Source organism: Rhinolophus hipposideros (genome assembly GCF_964194185.1).
Source record: "Rhinolophus hipposideros genome assembly, chromosome: 11".
NCBI lineage: Eukaryota > Metazoa > Chordata > Mammalia > Chiroptera > Rhinolophidae > Rhinolophus > Rhinolophus hipposideros.
The window spans coordinates 65,224,696-65,248,937 of NC_138057.1; the positions used below are offsets into that span (position 1 = coordinate 65,224,696).

The window sequence follows — 24,242 nt, forward strand, 5'->3', positions numbered from 1 at the left end:
TTAACTCAGTTAATCGTCAGCACAGGTCTGTGAGGTAGGCACCCTCCTTACCCCCCCTTTTACAGCGGAGGCCCTGGAAGGTATTTAGCCAGTGGGCAGTCATATGGGACTTGAGCTCAGAACCTACCTTTAAAGCTAGTACTTGTTTAAAGTGGCCTCTCAAAAATAAAAAAGGCTGTTATATTACATGACAGAACACTTAGAAAGCGCTTAGCAAAAGTCGGGCACCTACAAGTGCTCAATTAAGTTTCCTATGGTTCCATGAATACTTGGTGTTTCATGGTTGTTATAAAACAAACCCATATAACGCAATTTAATTCAGAGAACAAGGAAATCAAAACACTGCCGAAGCCGGCGGGATGTGAGCCGGGGTCGATCGAGGGTGCGGCGCGGGCGGCCACCGAGCGGCGAGAGCGGGCTGGGAGGAAGCGCGGGAGCCGCGCGCGCGGACGCGGGTTCGGGCCCGGGGGCGGGGTCAGGGAGGCCCGGGGGCGGGGTCAGGGAGGCCCCGCCCAGCCGCCACCTGCGACAGGTGGAGCGCGCGGCGCCGGGTCGGCGCTCGGCCATGTCCGAGGAGCGCGCGGGGCCAGGAGCGGGGCCGGGGCCGGGACCGAGACCGGGACCCGGGCCGGGGTCCGAGCCGGGGCCGCTGTGCCCCGAGCACGGCCAAGCTCTAAACTGGTTTTGCTGCTCCGAGCGACGGCCGGTGTGCGCCACCTGCGCCGCGCTGGGCGGCCGCTGCCAGGGACACCGCCTCCGCCGGCTGGAGGAGCGCGCGGAAGAGCTGCGGGTGAGCGGACGTTGGCCCGGAAGGCGGGGGGCTCCGGAGCGAGGCGCGCTGGGCGACACCCGCGGGGACCCGGGAGCCTGGGCCGGCTGCCCCGGCGGCTGCTCCTGGAGCCCAGGCTCCGCGGCGGTTTACGGGCTGTGGGACCCGGCGGTGAAGGGTGTGGCCACCCGCGTCAGGCAGACCTGAATGCGAATCCCACCTCCTTCTGTCCTTGGGAATCTCGTAACTTTCTGAGGCTGAGTGGCCTCATCTGTAGTTTGGGGGCAAGGATAGCGCGCATTTAATAAAGTGCGATATGAATAAGATAATGGGGTCACACAGTGGGAGATCCAGCCGCCCAGAGTCTCCGTTGCCCTGCTGAAGGGGCTGGGAGCTGGGCATAGCCCTGGACACTAACGGGCTGTGCTGCTGCGGTGGCCCCAACTCCCACCAGGGCGGAAGATGACTTCGGGTAAAACCCAGCCTTCCACACTCAATCCCTGGACTCAGAACCTCTCCCCTCGTCCACCCTTCAGGCTTCCTGGTGAGGTGATTTCTTTTCCCTTTCAAGATTGGCCTTGACTGTACTTCACGCTGGTTTCGCCTGAGTAAATGGGGGCTGGGGGGCTGGGAGGATATCAGGAGGTTCCTGCTGGAACCCTTCACCTAGGGTTTCTCTCCACCTCCATCCTACACTTGGCTCCAGGCTCGTCACTTTCCTGTCACCGTCCCTTCCCTGAGCTGCTGAGATTGAAGAGTCAAGTCACCCTGGGGCTTCCTCCCTCCTTCCACCCTACCTGTGGCCCCTGGGGATTCCCGTGCAATTTGATTAAAATACTTGATTCTCCCAAACTGTCCCTGGAGTTCTGCCCCGCTGTGAGGGGAGGGCTCTCACTGGGGACTTGCCGACTCAGACTGGACTGTAATAAACCCATCTGACAGGGTGCTGGGGCCAGGAGGGATTCAGTTATTCAGCGACACCTTTAAGCTCCTGCTTGGTCCTACCTGTCACCACTGCCCACAACCGGGATGATGAAAATAAACTTGGATAGCTTGGTTTAGTCAACTTGCATAATGTAAGTTCCAAAGCACTTAAATATCCTTCATCTCATTCCATCCAGACCAAGCCTTTCAAATGGTGTCTTACCCACATTTTATAGATGAGGAAACAGGCCCAGAACAGGGCAGTAACTCCTCCAAGGTTCCTACTGTTCAGGGGCTGGACCAGGGCAGTCATTGACTAGGCCAGAGGAAACCACCTACTTGCTTCAGTGGTTGGAGGGAGGAAGTGATGCTAATGGGAGTGAGAATTTCATGAAAACCTTTTTTTAAAAAGCTGCCACCAGGGCAGAATCTGAGTGGTGGAAGGGGTGACGGCTGGGACAGAGTGGCAGTCCTGGTGCTTGTTCTGGAATGCACTCTTTCTGAGGATCCTTGCCTGAACCCTCCTGAGGCCCTAGGAGGGTTCATCTTCTTTGCCTGGAGGGAGGTGTGTCTTGCCCTGTCTCCCTCCAACTTTGATTGGATTGTGGCTTTTGTACACTCCTTTCTCTATCCCTCCAGCCAGCAAAGAAATTTCGCCCCAGGGCAAGATTGTTCTGGAACTGGGCAAAAACAGCACCACTGCAACAACTTCTCACTTATCTTCTGGATTGCTGCCCCTGTCGCTTTTCAGAAGCTCCCTCAGTCTTAGTTCCCTCAGTCCGGTGGTGTGTGGTGATCATATAGCTTCCTCCCAATCAACTCAATTCAATAACTTTGTGTCTGGACGGGTGAAGCTTAAGGCTAATTCCTAATGGGGGTGAGGGGTGGGGGGAAGAATTTATAAGGGCTTCCTAGAAGAGGTAGCTGAGTTGCCTTCTGGCAGATGGAACTGGGGCAGTGCTCATAGCGGTAATAGTGGAGGGGCTGGCTGCTGCTTGGAAGGGGTCCAGTTATATGGAGAAATGGAGTGAAAAAGCAGGGGCCTGGCCATATCTCCTTGGGCAAGTCACTTCTCTGTGGGCCTCAGCTTTTTCATTTCTAAAATTCTTCCCTGCTGCCATGGGCGATGCTCAAAGCTTTGGCAGCTGTAAACTGCTGAACTTCTTGTGCTCAAGGAAGTGGGTTTAATTCATTCAGCAAACATTTATTCAGAGCCTTCTATGTGTGGGGACTCTGTTCTAGGTAGTGGAACATAGAGAATAATAAGTCAAAGTCATGGTGCCTATGTTCCAGTGGTGGCGGGGGGGAAGATACAAAAAATGGTGAACAAACACACAACATACAGTCAGACAGTGATAGTGCAAGGGAGAAACATGAGCAAAGTAAGGGAATGGAGTATGGGGATGGTTAACGAAGGCTTCTGAAGAAGTGACGCGTGAATGGAGGCGGGGAGTGAGACATGGAGATGTATGGGAGAAGACTGCTAGAGAAAGAACAACAGGTGCAAAGGCACTGAGGTCAGGACAAATTTGGTGTGTTTATGGAATAAAATGAAGGCCAGTGTGGAGAGTGGTAGGAGGGGAGATAGCTCCAGAGTCACATCAGGTAGGGCCTGTTGGCTAAGGTAAGAAGCTTGAGCTCATCTCACTGTGGGTGTATTGGAAAGCCAAGTTTTGAGCAGGCACAGTGACCTCATCTGATTTCCTTACAAAAGTTGACAGTGACTAACCGTGGTGTTCAAGAATGGAAACCCAGTTAGGAGGCTCTAACAGTGCTTCGAGTGAGAGAAGGTGGTGATCTGGGTAGAATAGCATGAGTGGAAGTGACCAGGAGTGGCCAGAGGAGACAGAGAGACTTTGGAGATGGGGTTGAGAGGATTCACTGATGGATTAGATGTGGGGCTGGAGAATAACTAGTTTTTTTTCCTAGGTAATGAGGCTGATGATTGATGGTATTGTTTAGTGAATGGAGGGATGCTTGGGGAACAGCTGTTTGAGAAGCCACGTTCTGCTCAGGTGCAGGTGTGGAGAGTCGTGGAGCTGTGTGTGAAGGAGGGTTGAGAGTATATGCAGGAAAGTGATGATCATGATAGGCCACAGGATTTCAGGGTAAAGAGGCAAGCAAGACCATAAAAGGGGATGATTGGTGGTAAAAAGCGGTAAGACTAATGAATTGGTGGCTCCAACTGAGAAGAAGAATTGTTGGCATGGAAATTCTAGAGTTAGTGATCTAGAAGGCTGGGAAGTGGTAGGCAACATTGGGATCTTTGAAATGAAGATTTTGGAGGTGGTATAGTTTTCAATAATGATAAGGTTGGGGATATGATCATGGCAATAGGTGATGGAGGTGAAGTAAAAGGGAAAAAAAATCAATGGAATGGATCAAGATGTCCTGGTGGTGTTTGTTTTGCAGAACAAGATTGTGGACCAGTGTGAGAGACTGCAGTTACAGAGTGCCAGCATCAGCAAATATGTCGCCGAGGTCCTACCTGGGAAGAACCAGAGCGTGGTGGTAAGTAGTTCTTCCCCTTTCCCCTCCACCCTGGACCCCTCCCAGGATAAGACCTCAGTCTTAGGGACTTGAACCAATCTGGTTCCCATCCGAACCTCACAGACTCATTGTGCTATTAGCAAAGCTGGATGCCCAGAAAGGATGGTTTCTTATCTCTCCGAGCCTTGATTTACTATCTGGTCAGAGTATCACACTGGGTGCAAAGACTCTGCTAAAAAATGACCTTTTGGGGGGTAATGGATCAGGAAGGGTAGCGTTTTTCTACCGTCTAATTCTTTTGTGTGCTCAGCCCAGAATTGTAAAATAACCTACGGACTTTTACATTGAGTGTTCTTTATGACAGTCTTATTTATGCAGTAGATTGCAGTACATGCCCATTTACAGATGGGAAAATGGGTCCCGTAGCGGTTAATTGACTAGGTTAAGGTCCCACAGCCTCCTGCCACAGTCAGTTCTGTGATCGGGATCTTGTGACTTGCAGCCCAGTGCTCCTTCTGCTGCACCCCACTGCTTATCCTCTGTTCAGCGACTCATTGCCCTGGCTACATCTCTCAAGTGTGCCCTTCAAGGGGCCGTGGCTATGAATTTCCTTCTGCGCCTTGCCTCCCACCTGCCCCCATAGTACATGAGGGCGGACCATTGGACTTAGGGACATGCACGGCACTGGAAATCCCTACAAGAGGAGTTTTGTAGAGTGGTGGATTGGAGTGGGTTTCAGGGAGAACAGAGGAGCAATTTGGGTTAGTTCACACAGGCAACTCTTGAGGAACTTTGCTGTAGAAGGGAGCTAAGAAATGGGATGATAGTGGAGGGGGATCAAGAGGAGTTTTTTTGTTTTGTTGTTAAGATGGGAGAAATTACTCTATGTGTGTATGCTGATGGGAATTGTCCAGTAGAAAGGGGAAAATTAATGATACAAGAGAAAGGGGAGAATCAGGTACAGCAGAGGGGGTGGGATCTAGCAAACAAGTGGAAGTGTTGGCCGTAGGTAAAAGCGTGGACAGTTACAGAAACAGGGAAAGCAGCGTGTCTGAGCACAGGTGTAGGTACATGGGTAGCTGATTTTGGCACCCTTAAGATTTTAACACAAATACTTAACAATGTTTAAAATAACCTGAATAATACAAGTACCATAAGAATGCGTTAACCTAACAACCCCTCTGGTCTTAATATTTTAGTTAAATTAAGTTTTTTAATAAATCCTTCCCATTCATAGGAAATATTCCAGTTTTGATTAGAGGTGTCTTTATTGTGCTCTCATTTTTATATGCTGGTTTGATTTAGATGAGTATACAATTCTAAAGTAAATCACAAGCTCCACCTAGGGCAATCCTCAGCTCCTGATTACACGGGTTTCCAGCTTCTTTCTACTTTTGGACTCCAGGGGATTTCCTTTACTTAGTTGCGAGAGAAGCTTCACTTTCAAAAGGATGCTTTTTTTCTCAGCATTTCTGTGTTTCGTTCTAGGAGGATTTTCTTGTTTTTCTCTTTTGTCTTTTTTTTTTTAATTAAAGTTTATTGGGGTGATAATTGTTAGTAAAGTTACATAGATTTCAGGTGTACAATTTTGTAATACATTATATCTCACATTGTGTGTTCACCACCAAGAGTCAGTTCTCTTTCCATCACCATATATTAGACCCTGTTTACCCTCACCTACAGTCCCCCTCCCCCCTTACCCTCTGGTAACCCCTAAACTATTGTCTATGTTTATGAGTTTTGTTTCTTCATTTGTTTGTCTTGTTCTTTTGTTGTTTTCAGTTTTATATACCACACATCAGTGAAATCATATGGTTCTCTACTTTTTCTGTCTGACTGATTTCGCTTAGCATTATAATCTCAAGATCAATCCATGTTGTCACAATCGTACTATTTCATCTTTTCTTACCGCCAAATAGTATTCCATTGTATATATATACCACAACTTCTTTTTATTTTTAATTCCCCCCACCCCTTCTTCCGCCTACCCCCCTCACCCCCCACTTCGGTTCAAGCCATTGTTTCTCAGTCTAGTTGTGTAGGACACAGCTCCCTGGCCCATGCTGGTATTACGAGCCTTGCGCTCCCCCCAGGCTGAGGCAGTCGGTCACCTGTCATTGGTCACCAGTCGTCCATTGGCTGCTACCACAACTTCTTTATCCATTCATGCATCGAAAGACATTTTGGTTGTTTCCATGTCTTGCCCACCGTAAACAAAGCTGCAATGAACATTGGAGCACACTTGTCTTTATGGGTAAATGTTTTCAGATTTTTTAGGTAGATACCCAGGAGAGGGATTGCTGGGTCATATGGTAATTCTATTCGTAATTTCTTGAGGAACCTTCACACTGCCTTCCATAGCGGCTGCACCAGTCTGCATTCCCACCAACAGTGTATGAGAGTTCCTTTTTCTCCACAGCCTCTCCAACACTTGTTACTATTTGTCTTGTTGATGAAAGCCATTCTGACTGGGGTGAGGTGATATCTCATTGTGGTTTTCATTTGCATTTCTCTGATGATTAGTGATGTTGAGCATTTTTTCATATGTCTATTTGCCATTTGTATGACCTCTTTGGAGATCTAGGAGGATTTTCAGTTTATTTTTTCATATCTTTAGACAGGGAAATTTTCTTGTTTTCTTTGTTATTCATTTCTGAGAATGACTCATGAAGTGTATTGAAATTGACTGCTGTCCTCTAGTCAGGGAATATCTGATACCTCTTGGGTCAGGGTGTGCTGTTGATCCTGATCCACAGTACAAACATGGCTGCAGAGACCCACTGCTGTGGGTAAGGCTCTGAGGTGGGACAGAGACAAGAGCCATAGCTGATGTTATTGAACACACATGTGCTGGCTTTGTTCCATTTACTTTATATGTATTCACTCATTTAATCCTTATAGTAGCCTTACGAGGTAGACACTATTATTATCTTCAGCTGACAGATTAGAAAACTGAGCCATAGGGAGAATAAGTAACGTGCTTAAAGTTCCACAGACAGTAAATGGAACGGCTAAGATTTAAACCTTGGCACTGTCTCTAAAACATAATTTCCTAACTACTATGTTATGTTGCCTCAAAAGAGCACTGAAGTTGGAGTCTGAACTCCTGGGTTCACTTGGCCATCCACTTAACCACTCTCTTTTCCCCATTGGGCAAATTGTAGGTCTCAGTTTCTTCTTTTAAATAGGGATAATTGTCTCCTGCACTGTACAAAGCAAGTCTTCAGGGGCAAGGCACAGGGAAGCTGCTGATTATCCCTGACTTTCTGGCGTAGAGACTGGTCTTACTTGTCTGGCAAGAGTGCAGGTGCTTCACTGTCGTGGAGGGTGTCAGGAGGGGTCTCTGCTCCCGCTCCCCCCGTAAGAACACAGGACATGGTAAGGCCAAACAGGAACACCCACGGAGCCATAGGCAGGGGAATCATATCACTATAGTCTCACCGGCGGCATCCGCCTGTCTGCAATCCGCTCTTGCTAGCCCCCATCTTTGCTAGCGTAGCCACAGCAGTTGTATTAGTGGTCAATGGCTTACAGGTTACAGCTGACGGCCAACTAGCCACAGCTGATGACCATCCAATCACAGTTGATGGCCATTTATTACCTGAGCCAGCACCTTTCTATGTGAGGCCGAGAGCCTGGAAACTGCTTTTTGGGGCTTTGTCCCCACATTCACGCAACAGATGCCTTTGGGAGGTTTGGTTACCAGATGGCATTGGTGTAAGGGAATGGTGTACTGAGAGTCAAGAACACTGGGTTCTAGTCCCAGCTCTGTCACTGACTTGGCATGGGAGTGCTACCAATGGATTTTTAACTAAGTCAGAAAAGATTTTCCCATCAGTCATTCAGTAAATACTTGGGTGCCTACTGTGTGCTAGTTGCTAGGGGACACACATTAACTTCATTGGCTGAGAATTGATTTCAGGCCTCCTGTGTGGCAGAAAATAATTCTGCCACTGAAGCAGTTGAATTGGACAGATTAGGAAATAATGAAGTTTTTGTCCTCAGACATGGTCAAAAATATTGACTGGACCACTGTTGGTACAGATCCTGTTGATGTGAATGACTTTGTAGGCTCTCCGCCTCTGCGATTCTCTGATCTCTGACCCTGGTCCCTTGGCCTTGGTATTCCCATCTGTAAAATAAGCTGGTGATTCTATCTGATCTCTAGGTCCTGTCCTGCTCTTCCATTCTGTGGTCCTGCTTCCATGAGAAATGGCCTGGATGTCTGGGTCTAAAATTTCTTCACCATACACCGTATTTGTGAATGCTTAGGGCTGGGATGGCTTAAGCACCGTCGCCCATTACAATGCCCATGGCAGACATTGCTGATCAATTTCTGCACTTCTTCTGGCTGAACCCAAAACCTCCTAGTCTTCAGTGGGACTTTGTCAGGACCCAACTCCTCGTTTCATCCCTTTTTAGAGCACAGCCAGCATAGCGCGGGAACTGGTTATCCAGCGGCTGAGTCTGGTGAGGAGTCTGTGTGAGACTGAGGAGCAGCGGTTGCTGGAACGGGTGCATGGCGAAGAGGAGCGGGCCCACCAGAGTATCCTGACGCAGCGAGTACACTGGGCTGAGGCACTACGGAAGCTCGACACCATCCGCACCAGCTTGGTGGACATGCTCACCAGTACGGATGACCTCCAGCTGATTGTAAGTTAGGCAAGGGTGAGGGCGTGACTTGGTTAGTCTCTCCAAACAGTCTGAAAACATTGAGAATATTTATTGGTAGGAGGTGAGTGGGTAATGAACATTTGGAGCAGGGATGAGGCAGGGGAATAAAATTATGAGGTGTGATCAAAAACTATGGTGAATGTTTAAATTAAAAAAAAAATTATTACAGTAAAAAACACATTGCCATTAATCCCCCTCAAAATATGCCCCCTCGCATTGAGCACACATATCCCATTGTTCTTGCCACTTTCTGAAGCAGTTCTGGAAATCCTTTTTTATGAGTATCTTTAGTTGTGTTTTCGTGGCTGCCTCGATGTTCTGAATCAATTCAAAATGTTTATCTTTCATGGTCACTTTGACTTTGGGGAGGAGCCAGAAGTCACACGGTGCCAGATCCGGTGAATAAGGTGGATGAGGACACACTGTCATGTTTTTATTTGACAGAAATTGCTGTACCAGAAGCCATGTGTGACACGGAGCGTTGTCATGATGGAAGATGAAACCATTTACCCATTTCATGTTAATGCATTGTTCGTGATCCATGATTTATGGCACAGTCTAAAACACACCTTCTCTCAACTGTAATTCATACCTAACTGATTGCACCGAACAGGTGAAACTTGTCACACACTGTTACTAAGGTTTGACATGCCACTTCCCATATTGAAGATTGCTGCATTTCCATTGGATGGGACTCAGCAGCAGCATTCACTGTATTTTTTTATCACAGTTCGTATATGGATTTTTTTTTGGCACTTGATAACTTCTTAAAATAGTGAGCAAATATTTACTAAGTGCCTACTGTATGCTGAGCATTGTGTTGGCGTTACAGGATACAGGTGTCAGCGACTCATAGCCTTATGGAGGGAAAAATAAATAAACTGCTAATTAGGTTATGGAGGGATATGTGCTGTGGTAGATGACATTCCTGGGAGCTGGGGACCCCACAAGCCAAACTTGGGGGTGGTGGTGGTCAGGGAAGGCTTCCTGGATGAAGTGACTTACAAGCTGATGCCTGAAGGATAAGAGTTACAGGTATGACAAAGGAAATGGGAGGTGGAGAGAGTTCTGAAGCACACAGAGAGAACTCTGCACTTGGGAGAGCTGACAATGGTCCAATATGAAGATACAGAGCTCATCTTTAATCTTTCCACCTGGAAATTACCATGATTAATATTTTGGTATACATCCTTTCAAAGTATTTTATATAGATATGCAGATGCCTGCCGTTTTAAGGGACAGTGTGACATCTGAATAAATATGTCAAGCAGAGAAATGAGAATGTAGAACAACTGAGCTGTCCCACTGCAGATCAAGTAGGACAGTTTCCACGACTGCCCTAGATTGTGCATTTAGTCACAGCTTCCAGGTAGAGCACATTATGTCCCAAACACTGGGAGCGTCACAGTAGAAGATTCAGAAAGAGTCCCAGCCATCTAGTTGCTGACAATCTCGGTGGGGGATGAAATGTTGGGTAAATATGTGATTGTCCCGAAGTGTAGTTGAGGGAAACTCCGGACACAGCGGGGCACAGGGAACAGAGTGATTCATTCTGAGTGCAAGATGGGGGAGGTATGTGAAGAAGAACCTTCTCATACAGTTTTGTGCTGCGTCTTAAAGAAGGAGTAGAATTTTTAATTCTAGAGTCTCTGGTCATCATGTGGAGACCTCCATGCCAGCTGAATATATTTCAGCCTTGACTGCCTGCTGGGTTTCTGGTACTAAGCCTGACTCTGTTTTCTCTTCTCACAGCAGAAGGAGCAGGAGATTTTTGAAAGGTGAGTATCGCCCCGTAATTTGCTTGGGCAGTCACAGAAACCATGACCCTTAGGCCTCTCCTAGTCCATTGCATTCAGGCCCCACAGCTCCTGGGAGAAAGCCCAGGGTGGCAGCTGAGTGGCTTCTCGGGAGCCAGGCTCAGTGGATAGAGGTCTTCTTGCGTCTAGCTTGGAGACCTGATCTAGACCCTGTGTTCGGGCAGTGGAGTAATCACTTATTAATCAGTGGCTTACCACAGTCTTTCTTAAACATATTCCTATTAAAAACTGTCGGAGGGTTTTACCACCCCATCTGTGGATGAGAATACTGGGCTCCAAAAGGGGAAGAGACTTGCCTAAACTTCAAAGCCGGGACTGGGACCCACACCTGATACCCGTTTCTCTGCTGAAAGAATCTTTGAAACAATTCTACATTACCACTCAAAATTTGCATTTTAATTATGCAATAATAAAAGAATTTCATCAGGTCCTACCTGGGTCCCAACAGGCTGAGAGCCAAGAGCTTGAGGAAGTATCCAACAGGATGTAATTTGCCAGGCAGTGAAATTAAATGCCTAATCTTCTGTGTAAGATTTCAGAGCTGTACTTGGGGAGCACAGCCCATTCTTCTTATCTATTTTTGTATTTACATTTCAATAGCAATACGTGTGTGAGAGAAAGAAAAATAAATGCCACCAATATAAAACTATTACAATTAAAAATGAATCACCCCTTCTCAGTCCTATTCCATAGAGGTGATCAGTTTTAAGAGTTAGATGTATGTCTTTTGGACTTGCCTATGTATAGTCATAGGAGAATATGTGAGTTGGGTGTTTATTTTGCCTTTAAAAAAAATATTTTTTAAAACACAGATGGGGTTGTTTTATACTTGCTGTTCTATAATTTTTCAGGCTATCTTGGAGTCTTTCCATGTCGGTACATGTAGACTTACCTCACTTTTTGGAAGGCCTGTGAAGTATTCCACAGTATGGGTGCACCCACATTCATTTTTCTGTCTCCTTTTAAATAAAGCGTGTTTGGCTTGTTCCTGTTTTTTCCCTCCTATGAATCTTTCCACACTTCTGTTAGTCTTCTCTTTCTCCTTTATCTTTATCATCTTCCTCTAATACAGTCTGTCTTCCATATTAGGCTGATGTGATTTTTGAAAAAATTTTGATTTTCAATTTTTAGTTTTGAAACCTGTATTTCAAACTTGTAGAAAAGTTGCAAAAATAGTATAATGAACTTCACTAATTTTTAACATTTGCTATATTTGCTGTCTTTAGCACTCCTTTTTTCCTGTCTATCAAAAGTATATATAAAAAACTTATTTTTTTTGACTATTCGCAAGTTGCAGAAAGCATGATCTTTGATCCCTAAATACTTCAGCATTTATCTCCTACTGTGTTTTCCCCAAAATAAGACCTACCCTGAAAATAAGCCCCAGTTAAGATCGTCAGCCAGACAGATGCATTTAGTACGATATGATGATGTTCCAGAAGAAGATGATATTACGGTATTTGAATAAATGTAGATTGTTGTACATGAATCAATAAGACATCCCCTGAAAATATGCCCTAATGTGTCTTTTGGAGCAAAAATTAATATAAGACCCGGTCTTATTTTCAGGAAAACACAGTAAGAACATTTTCTTACATAACCACAGTATAATTGTCAAGTTCAGAAATTTAATGTTGATATAATACTATCATCTAGCATGTAGTCCACACTGAAGTGTTTCCAGTTGTGCCAAAAAAGTTCCTAACAGTGTTTGGTGTTTTTTTTATTTGTTTTTTTCCGGATCCATCTAGTCTCTTAATCTGGAATTGTTTTCTTAGCCTTTTTTGAAAAAGAAAACACATTTTTAACGACTCTAGGATAGTTATTTTATAGAGTATTCCTCAATTTGAGTTCATCAAATTAGTCTATCAAATCAGGGGGCATGTGATGTCACTTTGTCCCATTATCAGGGATGTTAGTGTTTTTTTTTGTTTGTTTGTTTTTAAAGATTTTATTGGGGCAGGGGAACAGGACTTTATTGGGGAACAGTGTGTACTTCCAGGCCTTTTTTCCAAGTCAAGTTGTCCTTTCAGTCTTACTTGTGCGCAGCTCAGCTCCAGTTGCCGTTGCTAGTTGCAGGGGGCGCAGCCCACCATCCCTTGGTGGGAGTTAAACCGGCAACCTTGTGGTTGAGAGGACACGCTCCAACCAACTCAGCCATCCGGGAGCTCATCCGGGAGCTCAGCGGCAACTCAGCTCAAGGTGCCGTGTTCAATCTTAGTTGCAGGGGGCAGAGCCCACCATCCCCTAGTTGCAGGGGGCGCAGCCCACCATCCCTTGGTGGGAGTTAAACCGGCAACCTTGTGGTTGAGAGGACACGCTCCAACCAACTCAGCCATCCGGGAGCTCATCCGGGAGCTCAGCGGCAACTCAGCTCAAGGTGCCGTGTTCAATCTTAGTTGCAGGGGGCAGAGCCCACCATCCCCTGCGGGACTCCGAGGAGTTGAATTGGCAACCTTGTGGTAGAGAGCCCACTGGCCCATGTGGGAATTGAACCGGCAGCCTTCGGAGTTAGGAGCACGGAGCTCTAACCGCCTGAGCCACCGGGCCGGTCCCGGGATGTTAGTTTTGATCACTTGGATAAAGCGATGCCTACCAGGTTTTTTCATTATAAAGTTTTACCTTTGGTAATTAATAAGCAATCTGAGGAGATACTTTTTGTGTAAAACGCCTGTTTACTTTCAAATTTTCATCCAGTAGTTTTAGCATCCATTGTGCTAAATTACTTCCTGAATTATTCATTTATTTATTTGCTTGTTTGTTCATTCACTTATTTAGGATCAATATAAACTCATGGCTTATTATTTTATTCAGTACACTATGATCTACTATTACTTATTGTTAGTTTTGATCTTCAAACTGTCCTAGCTTGGCTAGGAGGAGTCTCTTCAAGCTGTATCCTTTTGACAGGTCCCCATGATGCTTTGAGCACTTTCCTGCCTTCTGGCACAAGACGTCCCAGGCTGAACCTGTTCTTTTCCTGCCTCAGCCCTGAAATCAGCTATTTCTCCAGGGCATCTTGGGTCCTTTTAGTGGGGAATAATATTTTTTTTTTATTAATTTTATTGGGGTGACAATTGTTAGTAAATTTACATAGATTTCAGGTGTACAATTCTGTATTACATCGTCTATAAATCCCATTGTGTGTTCACCACCCAGAGTCAGTTCTCCTTCCATCACCATATATTTGAGGGGAATAATATTTTAAAACCAAGATCTGTCCGTTGCTACTGATGTTTCATTGCCTCCAGGCCTTTTCAGTGGACAGCAGATAGAGCTGGGAAGTGTGTATGTCCTCTTTTTATTCGTGGGTTTGTATCACAACTTCTAATTCCAGTGGAACACCACAACGTTTTTCCTTCGCCTTCCTCCCATTCTATATTTATATCTTTCTTCTTTCATAGTGAGAACCCTGGCTCCCAACAATAGCGATAGTTTTTTATTTGTTTAGTCCTGTAGTACACACAAAGTTGTTTGAGAATTGCTAAACCTATACTGCTATTTACAAACTTATTAGTAGAGGTCAAGATTTGTTTGTAGGTTTTTGTGCCTGTAGACTGGGGGTGTATACTCTCAAAGTACCGTGTTCAGAAGTTGTCAAGCCCCTTCTAGCTGGGAACTCACTTGTCTGAGAAATGCCTTTGCTGGCTCCAATTTTGTTTCCACGCCCCAGCTGGGCTCAGCTCTGGCCTGTCACGGCAACAGGTCCTGCTGCACCGATTCTGATCCTAGCTGGGGCCCTGCCGGGTCCGAATCCCAATTCACTCCCACTCCTTTGGAGTCATGAGCTTTCTCTTCTGTCCCATGAAGTACCTGGATCAGCTCCTTCTCTAGATTCCAGTGTCTATGATTGGCCGCAGATTTGCCCTGGGATGACAGCTTAGCACTGCTGACATCGGCTCCTCTTTCCTCCCCACCTGATGGCTGGGGCTCCTCCAGACCCAGACTCAGTGCTTTGGGAGGATGGCAACAGACCCTTTGTTGTCCTGACCACAAAGAGCCTTTGTTACTGGAACCTGCTCTCCGCATTTCTAGGGCTCTGTTCACCTCGTTCCTCCCAAGCCAGGACAGGCAATGACAGTCTGGCAAAGAACTGGCATCCATGAGGAAACGTGCCCCACCCTTTCCCCACCCTCCTTCATTAATGAGCAGAGCCATGAGGTTTGGGGAAGAGAGTATGTGCTCTCGAAACTGCTGCCTGATCTCAAAGCCATCTTTAGGATTGCTTTGAGATCAGACGGTGAGAAGTTCTTTCTCAAATGCTAGTTCAGAGGTCAGCAAAGCTCTGTGGCAAATCCTCACTTTGCGCTACATCCCTTTGAGATTTCACTTCAGGTCAAGGGAAGAATTATGTTGAATGGTGCCTGGACTCCAGCCTGGGTTTGTTCTCTTTTTGCATGGAAGCAGGACTTGAATCTAACTCCTCTTTTTAGCTGAGTGCCTTCTCTGAATCTCTGTTCTCTCCTGTCAAATGGGTAACAACCACCTCCCAGGTTATAGCAAAGACAATGTGAGATTCTGTATAGACAACAGCAAGGCCAGAGACTAGCTACTTAATAAATGACAGTTCTCCTTGCTTTTAAATTCCCTCTCCAACCAAACACAGTCCCCACTGGGAGCAGAGGAGGGGTAGTTAATGGGAGCAAAGTGCTGGCAATAATTTATGATTGGGGAGATAACTGATAGTCCCTTCCTGTGTGACCCTGCAGGGGTGTGTGCATTTGAAGAGCACAGGAGTTGGCTGTAGCTTCTGATCAAACCAAGGGTGACATTCCTGCTGTAATAGGTTTGGGAGGGAGGCGAGATTTTTCTCTAGGCAGGATAGTGGAGTGGAAAGCCTGCTGCTCAGAGGTCCGAGAGGCCCAGGTCCTAGTTCCAGCTCTGCTGCTAACTGACTGGAGACACTGGTGAACTGCTTCCCCCACACAGCAGACCCACTCCAAGTTCTAATACTGGCCCCAAGTATTTATCTCCCTGTAAATCGTCTGCCTTGCTGGTATTAAGGCTTTTGGGGGCGGGGGGTACAGGAGAAATGCCCACCTTCCCTTTTGGCTCCAGCCCTCTTTGGGGGGCCCCAGTGTGGGCCTGACTGCCAGTCTTGGTGTCACCCTCAGGGGAAGGGGATTTTACTTCTGTCTCCTTCCTGGCATCCTGTATTGATCCATATACATTTTAAGAACCTTCCTGAATTTGTGTTTTTTGTTTTGTTTTCCCTCTACAAGGTCCGAGGAAGCAGAGGGCATTCTGGATCCCCAAGAGTCGAAAAAGTTAAACTTTAATGAGAAGTGTGCTCGGAGCCTACTACTGACCCAACTCTGGGCAACAGCAGTTTTTGGGTCCCTCTCAGGTTAGCAGCTGCTAGAGCCCAGCACCAATCGGAGCAACTGGGAGTCTGTCTGTGCTTCTGGGGTTTGCTAGTGGGTCAACCCAGAGGACCAGTGCATCTGGGATGGTAGCTTAAACGACCAGTGATACTGGACGCATGCTCGTCAGGGGAGCCAAGGTTCTAGACAGGCCTGGGGCACTTAGGCCAGGTCCTTCCAGGTTCCAGACCAACCTGCTCTATAGCTGGGTCTAGGATAAATCTCGTTCCTGTAAATCACATTCTTGTGTCCTGCCCTACTGCGACAACTCAGTAATACTTCTTGGAAACCTAGTTTCTCTGTAAGAAGACATAATTGATGGCCAACTGGAGAGCATCTGGAGTGAGAATTGAGCTGCCTGGATTCGCCTCACTTACTTAACAAACATTGACTTATGCTGACGGTGGGCCTGGCCTTGTACTGCATGCCTGGGGCACAGAGGTGAATGTGACAGGTTTCCTGCCTCCGCGAATTCCTACTTAGTTGTGGAGGTTCTCAAAGCAGGCTTTCCCCAAGCCAGAAGGAAGCTTCTATATTCCCAGTTGTCATAGTTGCACAATTTAGAGAAAGATGAGGTTAATGATTGACGTTTTTCTCAATTTTAACACTACCCCCAACCCCATCCTTAAAATGTTAGTACAAGCTAGAGCTTGTCTTCTCTAGAATCTGGGATCAGATAGTACCTGATTTACCAGCAGTCCCATTTAGTGGTTGGAAACTGCATATCTGATGCTTCTTATCTTCCAGAGGCCATGTCCCTAGGACAAGTCTGATCTGTCGGGTGTAGATTTGCCTAGCTGGAATGCAGTGTGATCAGTGCTAGATGCTAGATATAGGAACAAAATGCTGGATCTTAGTTTTGCCCCACCAACTTGGTGTGTGACCTTGGGCAACTTGCTTCTCCTCTCTGGGCCTTATTTCTAGCAGAGTTTATAGATGACTGTCTTAGATAGTAAGTACTGTTGTCGTGGCTGCAATTTATTGAGCACATATTATTGCTAGGCACTTCCCATGTACCATCTCATTTGATCCTTATACTCGTATCTACCCTGTGGTAAGTCCTATTTTGATCCCCATTTTACAGATGAGGAAACTGAGGCTCAGAGAGAATAAATGGCTTGTCTGAGGTTATACTACCAGTGAGTGGTAAGCAAGCCTTTTGCTACCTGGCAGGACCAGGATAGGGCTGAGGGTGGGCTTTGGGCAACTCTGAGAATTCTTTCTGGCAGGCACAGAGGATGTACGTATCGATGAGAGGACTGTCAGCCCCTTCCTGCAATTGTCAGATGATCAAAGGACCCTGACCTTCAATGCCAAGAAGTCCAAGTCCTGTGTCGATGGCCCGGAGCGCTTTGACCATTGGCCCAATGCCCTGTCCACCACCTCCTTCCAGGCTGGGCTACACACCTGGACGGTGAATGTGCAGAACAGTTGTGCCTATAAGGTGGGTGTGGCCTTAAGCCATCTACCCCGAAAGGGGTCTGGCAGTGACTCTCGTCTGGGCCACAATGCCTTCTCCTGGGTCTTCTCCCGCTACGACCAGGAGTTCTGTTTCTCACACGATGGGCAGCACGAGCCCCTGGGGCTGCTGCGCTGCCCAGCCCAGCTGGGCGTGCTGCTGGACTTGCAGGCCCAGGAGCTGCTATTCTACGAGCCGGCCTCGGGCACGGTGCTCCACACCCACCACGCGTCCTTCCATGGGCCCCTCTTCCCAGTCTTTGCTGTGGCTGACCAGACCATTTCCATCGTCCACTGACTTTTGGCCCTGGGGAGGCCAGATCTATCTCCCCACCACCCTTTTAGGCCACATTTCTACCCAGTGTCCTTTTCCCAGATGTTGCCTATGCCCACTAGGCAGCTTTAGAAGGGTAGGGATCCGTTTCAGATCTGGGTACAGCTGTCAAATGCTGGGTATCTATAGGGAACCTGCTATTCTCTGGGCCTTAGTCTCCCAAATGCACCCTCTCAGGGTGTCTCATTCACCATTTTATCTCTGGCATCCAGCATGGTGCCTGGTGAGTGTGCAATAAATACTTGGCAAGTGAGTGGGTGGGTGGGTGGATGGATAGATAGGTGGGTGGATGGATACAAACTCTTCTGGAGAAGCACTGCCTTTCAGACCCTTGCCTTCAGCTTCAAAAGCACGTAAAAGTGGTTTTCTAGCAGAAAAGCCTGTGGCTGAAGTCCTTTTATCCCCTCAATTCAGTGCTTCTCGGTCCTTTTTATAACATGGCACAGAGAGAAAATATTCTAGTACACAAGGACACATGGAAGGGATTTAGAACTCCTGCCAGGCTGCTCTTCAGAGGACTCTGGACTGGGGGGCTGTATCTTCCCCCCCGGTCCTGCCTGGGCACTCAGAAGACAGAGGGGATCCCACCATGGTAACGGGTCAACTTTCCCCACCAAATGTAGCTAATGAGTACCCCACCTGATGGCCCCTTCTGACATAAATGTGGAGACGTGGGATGAGGGCTGCAGGCCAGAAAGAGCTGAGGGAGTACAAGGGACAGCCTTAGGAAACATGGACTTATTAAAAGTTAAAAGATTGAAGATTTTCTTCCATGTTCTTTGTTGGTAATTGGGCAAACTCCCCAAGTGGCACCTCAGAGCTAGAGATGTTTGCTGGGAAATCATGTCTTCCTCACCGTCATCCACATTCCCCCAGATAGAAGCAGGTAGCAGATTAGCATTCACGTACACAGTGGAGAAGGGCCCGGAGATGGTTCTGTGCCCTGCATTGCTAGGACCAAGGGCAAGTCCCTTCCTGTTCTCTGAGGTTGTCACATTAGAACAGTGGTCCGAAACATTTTTGTTTCATCAGGGAACACAGTTCAAAGGCAGTCTTACCTACGACTTCAGACACCTGGGTTCAAAGATGGGCGCCAGAGCCCTCTTCACTCTTCAGTTTGCTGAATAATATACTTAAAACAGTGGGTGGATTAAATCCAGTCCACAGACCTACTGGCAACTTTTCTGGTTGTGATGACTTCCGAGGCCCTTGCAGCCCATAACCCTGTCCTCAGTGCCTGACATTTGGGAAGATGTCTGAGAAGAGCTTCCTTGCCTTCACGGGCCAGTTTCTGTGAAAAACCCTGGGATTCTTCTACATGGCGCCTGAAGGCCCCTATGGCACGCTCCCTGAACCACCTATCTAACCACAGCCTTCAGTCCACAGTCCATAGGCCTATTGCTATGGATGCCCCTTATCCTTCTGCCCATCTAAATGCCAGCCCCAGTTCAGGGTCCACTCCAGAGCCCTCCCTGGCTGTTGGCACCAGAACATATGCTGTGTGCCTATGTGCTTTTCACCTTTGGTATCCCCTGTGCCTGGCATTGGGTAGGGCATAGAGGTACCCAGTAAATACCAAGTAACCACGTAGAGAGGTGTGTAAAGAGAGGCAGGAAGAGACATGGAATTTAAAAAGCCCAACCTACTTTAATCGCCAGTGCTGCTTCTTATTCCCTACACTCCTCCCACCTTGGGCTCTGGTCCCTGTGCTTTCCTATCCCACACTAACCCCTATGACTGGAGTGTCCTTCAAGACTGACGTCCTTTAGGCCACCTTCCCTATTCTCCCAGGATCTCCACTGCACCATGTCTCATGTGACATGGATCCCTTTCTACTTGTAACCTAGTGACGAAGCCAATGGGCTTTGGAGTCAGACAGGCCTAAATTGGAACCCTAGCTCCCTCATGCACTATCTGTGACCTGAGGCAGGCTCCTTAACCTCTGAATCCCTTGCACAGTGGAGGTCACACTACCTATACCCACTAGATGCATATAAAGGACTAGGGGAGTACCTAACACGTGGCAGGCATAAATCAAGTTTCTTCTCATGACTCTAATTACGGTGTTCCTTTCTAAAATCTCTGGTGTGGACTATGTGGTCCTAGAGGACATGTCCCTACAGCACAGCTTAGCACCGATTTTCAAACTAAGGTCCTCTGACCTCAGACCTTTGGGGTGGGGGGTGGTGTCACAGAGGCTTCAGGGCCCTAAGACCTCTGCTTCAACCCTAGCAGTTTCTGGTTTTTTTCCTGTTTTGCATATTGGGGTTCCACATAAGATCTCGATTAACAAAAGGCCCCTGCTGCTAAAATAAAATTTGAAAGTACCTGGTTTTGAAGCTAGTTGGGCCCGCAGTGAATCTTGTTGGAGGTAAAGGGGACTCGTGGTGGAAAAGGGACATAGACATGATGAATGAATCATCTCAGAGACCAGGAGCTGGTTAGTGGGGCAGGGCTGAACGCCCTGCACGCACTGCTTTATAGTCAGAATGTGTTATCAAGGCTGTGGGGAGAGGGGCAAAGGCCAGATCTTGGGCAGGAAAGGGTTCCCTGTCCCTAGTGTTTGTTGGGCCCAGCCACTTCCTTCACCAGACTCACAGCTGTGGGGGTAAGCCCTCCAAGCGGTCAAGGGCAGGCAGGAGATGGGACAGTGAGGGGAGGATATGTTCTTGGGGTACAGAATCCTTGACTGCAGGGTCCAAAGGCCCCGGACCAACCACCAGGAAGCTGTGCATGCCTACAGCCTGTGCCCCCTTGTAATCATAGTGGTAACTGTCCCCAATATGGGCTGCCAGTGCTGGTTCTACATGAGCAAGCCGCAAAGCCTCATGGAAAATGCGGGGGTCTGGCTTGGGCCAGCCAGTAGCCTCAGAGGTCAGCACAAAGTCGAAGTGTTGTCGCAGGCCAACACCCACCAGGATGTCCTCTAGTCGCCGGTCAAAGTTGGAGACCACTGCCAGCCTCAAACCTCGTTCTCGGCACCCACTCAGGGTGGCCTCAGCCCCCTCCAACAGCTGCCAGGTGCAGGGGCTACTGAAGTCCTTGTATAGCTGGTCAGCGACAGGGGCCACAGCCTGAGCATCCCGAACTCCCGCCAAGTGGAAAGTCTGCAGGACCACATCCAGCCACCACTGGCGGGAGGTGAGACCATGGCTCAGGCCATAGTTGGGGAAGCTGTGGCTCTGAGCCCTGTATGCCTGCCTGAAGGCTTGTCCCAGGGCCCAGGCCTCCACCTCCAGCCCGTGGGCCCGGGCCTTGGAGGCATATTCCTCCCCAACGGGGTGGCGGAGCCTGAGCAGCGTGTCCTTCACGTCCCAGGTAAGCAGCCGTATCTTTAGCCGGTGTGCCATGGGTCTGCAGAAGGGGGCTAAGTTCACCCCTGCTCCACCTCAGGTTCCAGGGGCCGGGGCGAAACCGAGCTGGACAACACCTTTACAACCTAACGGTTGTCTCCTTCCAGGCCTCGTGGGTCAGATTTGCTGGCATTTGGGTTAATGTCTTCACAGCAGAAGATCCTGGAATGAGATGGCAGGTGAGGTGGAAACTCCGGCTTGAGAGTCACACAGACTGGGTTCAATAGCACCCAGACTGGGTGCTGCCAACTCACTGTGTGACCCTGTAAGCGTTACTCTCTGAAGCCCTGTCTCTTCATGTGTAAGAAGAGCACAAGGCCCTAACCTCATAAAGCTGCTGGATTAAATCAGATCACCTGTTCATTCTACAACACATTTTTGAGCACCTATTATGTGCTAGATGCTGGGAATGGGACAGGGTTCCAGCCTTCATGGCATTGACAAGCATTAAATAATAGGGGACAGACATTAGACAAAGAACTACACAAACACTTCAGCATAATGAATGCACCATGAATCATGAGGTTATAAATCCAGGGACCAGGTCAGGGCTTCGTCAGGGAACTTCCTTGCCAAGTGCAGTTTCAGTGGGGATCTGAGGAATGACTATGTGGAAAACGGAGGTGGTTAAGTATTCCTGGCACTGGAAACAGCAAGTGCAAAGGCCCTGAGGAAGGACAAAGAGTCTGGTGCTTTGGGCAGATAGGAGCCAGTTCACGCAGGGCTTTGTAGGTCAAGGTAAGGAAACAATTACAGTTGTGTCCTAAGAAATGTCCAAACCTGTAAACACCTTCAATGACTTTATCTGAGCCAAAGGGATAACATTAAGAAAATGCTCTGGAGAAGGGCAGTTTTGCAGGTTATTTTATACATCAGAATCAAAGGAGGAGACGTAAGGAGGGTTACATGAAGTCTATTGGTAGATTAAGGGAGTGGGAGGAAACAAAGCGGGGAAATCTCTGGGATTGGATAAAAAGTAAAATGGAGAGACACACTTCTTTTACTTTGGTGGGAACAGGAGAGTTAACAACTAACATTTTATAGCACATAGAGATGATATTCAGAGAACAAGATACAATGATGGGTTCTGTAGTCTCGGTCTGGTGTGGCGGGTTGTGCCCAGAGGGTTCCGGAAAAAGGGATTACTCTGACATGCCAAGTGTATGTTATCTTAGATGCAATAAGACAACAGACAGGCTAACTTCCGGTCAAGATTGACCTTTGTCAAGGAAACTACAGGCCAAGGATGTGATTACCAGCCATGACTTGCATTTAGTCAGGCATTTTTATGTTCAGACCATCCTATGTGGCTAATTTCAGTCTCTGAGTTTGTAAGGCCAGCCATGCAGGCCTCCCCTGAGCTTGTCAGGTTTAGTATGTGGCCTTTTCATCCACAATTGCTATTCCTTTTGTTAATAATGCCAAAGACAGAAGGATCCTTGCAGACCATCTGACCAAACCCCTGGCTGCTCAACAGGAAAGACTGAGCCAGAGAGGGACAGATACTTGCCTACGGTCACAGTGAGAAGCAGCACAGCCAGGACTAGAATCCAAACTTCCAGACTTTCTGGCCAATGCTCCCTTCCACTGCTTAGACATATTTGGATTTTTAAAAAAAACCTGATTTGGGTAAACCTGTACAACATGGGATGAGATGCAGGGCAAAGCAATCTGGTCCTACTGTCCTTACGCCTCTCTGAGCCCCAGCTTCATCTTTACTGGAGATAATACGTGTTACCCCGAAAATAAGGCCTAGCGAGACAATCAGCTCTAATGCGTCTTTTGGAGCAAAAATTAATATAAGACCCGTCATTATATTATATATTGTATTATATATTCTATTCCGTGCTAGTCTATTCTATTGTACCATACTATATCTATTCTGTTATATTATAATAGAATATATTATTCTACTATAATTAAATAAGACTGGGTCTTATATTAATTTTTGCACCAAAAGATGCATTACAGCTAATTGTCCGGCTAGGTCTTATTTTGGGGGGAACACGGTAATATCTGCCTGGGTGGACAGCCAGAGAAAGAATTAGCGACTCAATGTACGGGAAACAAATTCCTCAGCCTGTTGTCCAGGGGCTGGATGCAATTTCTTCCCCCAGGTTTCCAGAAGAAACCCATTGGGGCAGAGTTCAAAGTGCAGCCACGTTTTTGCACAGGGAGAGATGCGCCTGGTCAGTCTGGGGACATATCTTGGAGAAAGTTGGTCAAGAAAATGAACTTAGGGCGGACTTAGCTCAGTTGGTTAGAGCACAGTGCTCATGACATCAAGGTTGCAGGGTTGGATCCCCACACGGGTCACTGTGAGCTGCACCCTCCACAACTATGTTGAAACTACTTGGCTTGGAGCTGATGGATCCTGGAAAAACACTTAAAGTGTTTACTTAAAATGTTACTTAAAATAAGTAACAGTTTTAGAAAAAGAAAGAAAATGAACTTAAGTCCGTCTGGAACTTAGGGAGACGCACCCAAAGACACTCACTTCGCTGGTGGGGCGATGCAGAGGCGGAATTCGCTCAAAGTCACGCAGGGAGCTGCTGGCTCCCGATCCACCAGCGTTTTCCATTCCTGGAAGCCGGGGCTGGGGACTCCGAGCTGCAGGCCTGAACCGCTCACCCTTCCTGCCCACCTCCAGGGCTTGGTGGCAGCCAAGTTCAGGTAAGCCTGCCGTAGAGCGAAACCTCTACAGCTGCCGTCTGCAGCGGGAAGGTGTTAAGGACGCTGGCCGCGACTGCAGCTGCAATTCTGAGACCGCTTCTCATATCCAGCGCGTGCCGACTGCTCTACGCCCGTCCCTGAGGCCCAGGACCCACCTGCCTAGCAGGGAAGCCGGTCAAGAAGGAAGCCGCAGCCGCCGCCGGGATCCGGAGAGGCGAGCAGAAGCCGGGCGGCCCCGCGGAGCCAGTGACCCGCCCCGCTCTCCACCCGGCTGGGCACCCCCTGTACCTCGGTTCCCGGCGCCCGCCGGCTCCGCCCCTCCTCCTGACCCTGCCGACTCCGCCCCTCCTCCTGACCCCGCCGACTCCGCCCCTCCTCCTGACCCCG

At 47.8% G+C, this 24,242-nt stretch overlaps 2 protein-coding genes across 5 annotated transcripts; one reads left to right on the plus strand and one right to left on the minus strand.

Moving 5' to 3' along the window:
* Nucleotides 1–531: 531 nt before the first annotated feature.
* Nucleotides 532–19,623, plus strand: BSPRY (B-box and SPRY domain containing). Of its 2 annotated transcripts, XM_081067113.1 has the most exons (7): nt 556–790; nt 4,106–4,204; nt 8,606–8,836; nt 10,610–10,635; nt 15,897–16,021; nt 17,122–17,183; nt 17,267–18,588. In XM_081067113.1, exons 1-6 carry the CDS (start codon nt 566–568, stop codon nt 17,148–17,150), a joined length of 735 nt encoding a protein of 244 aa, XP_080923239.1. In that variant the 5' UTR covers nt 556–565; the 3' UTR covers nt 17,151–17,183; nt 17,267–18,588. The 2 variants fall into 2 exon arrangements, with proteins under 2 accessions (XP_080923238.1, XP_080923239.1); XM_081067112.1 differs by lacking the exon at nt 17,122–17,183 and having other exon boundaries at nt 532–790; nt 17,267–19,623.
* On the minus strand, nt 19,453–24,204 carry HDHD3 (haloacid dehalogenase like hydrolase domain containing 3). Of its 3 annotated transcripts, none has more exons than XM_081067115.1 (2): nt 23,666–24,204; nt 19,453–21,344 (listed from the first exon to the last, which is right to left on the minus strand). In XM_081067115.1, exon 2 carries the CDS (start codon nt 21,177–21,179, stop codon nt 20,424–20,426), a length of 756 nt encoding a protein of 251 aa, XP_080923241.1. In that variant the 5' UTR covers nt 21,180–21,344; nt 23,666–24,204; the 3' UTR covers nt 19,453–20,423. The 3 variants fall into 3 exon arrangements, with proteins under 3 accessions (XP_080923241.1, XP_080923240.1, XP_080923242.1); XM_081067114.1 differs by having other exon boundaries at nt 19,460–21,344; nt 23,680–24,204; XM_081067116.1 differs by having other exon boundaries at nt 19,460–21,344; nt 24,011–24,169.
* Between the last annotated feature and the right edge of the window lie 38 nt (nt 24,205–24,242).

Coding starts and splice junctions, on each gene's coding strand:
- BSPRY (XM_081067112.1), top strand. CDS start 566: ATGTCCGAGGAGCGCGCGGGGCCAGGAGCGGGGCCGGGGCCGGGACCG. Junction 8,837..10,609: donor CGGATGACCTCCAGCTGATT/GTAAGTTAGGCA, acceptor CTCTTCTCACAG/CAGAAGGAGCAGGAGATTTT. Junction 16,022..17,266: donor AGTTTTTGGGTCCCTCTCAG/GTTAGCAGCTGC, acceptor TCTTTCTGGCAG/GCACAGAGGATGTACGTATC.
- HDHD3 (XM_081067115.1), bottom strand. CDS start 21,179: ATGGCACACCGGCTAAAGATACGGCTGCTTACCTGGGACGTGAAGGAC.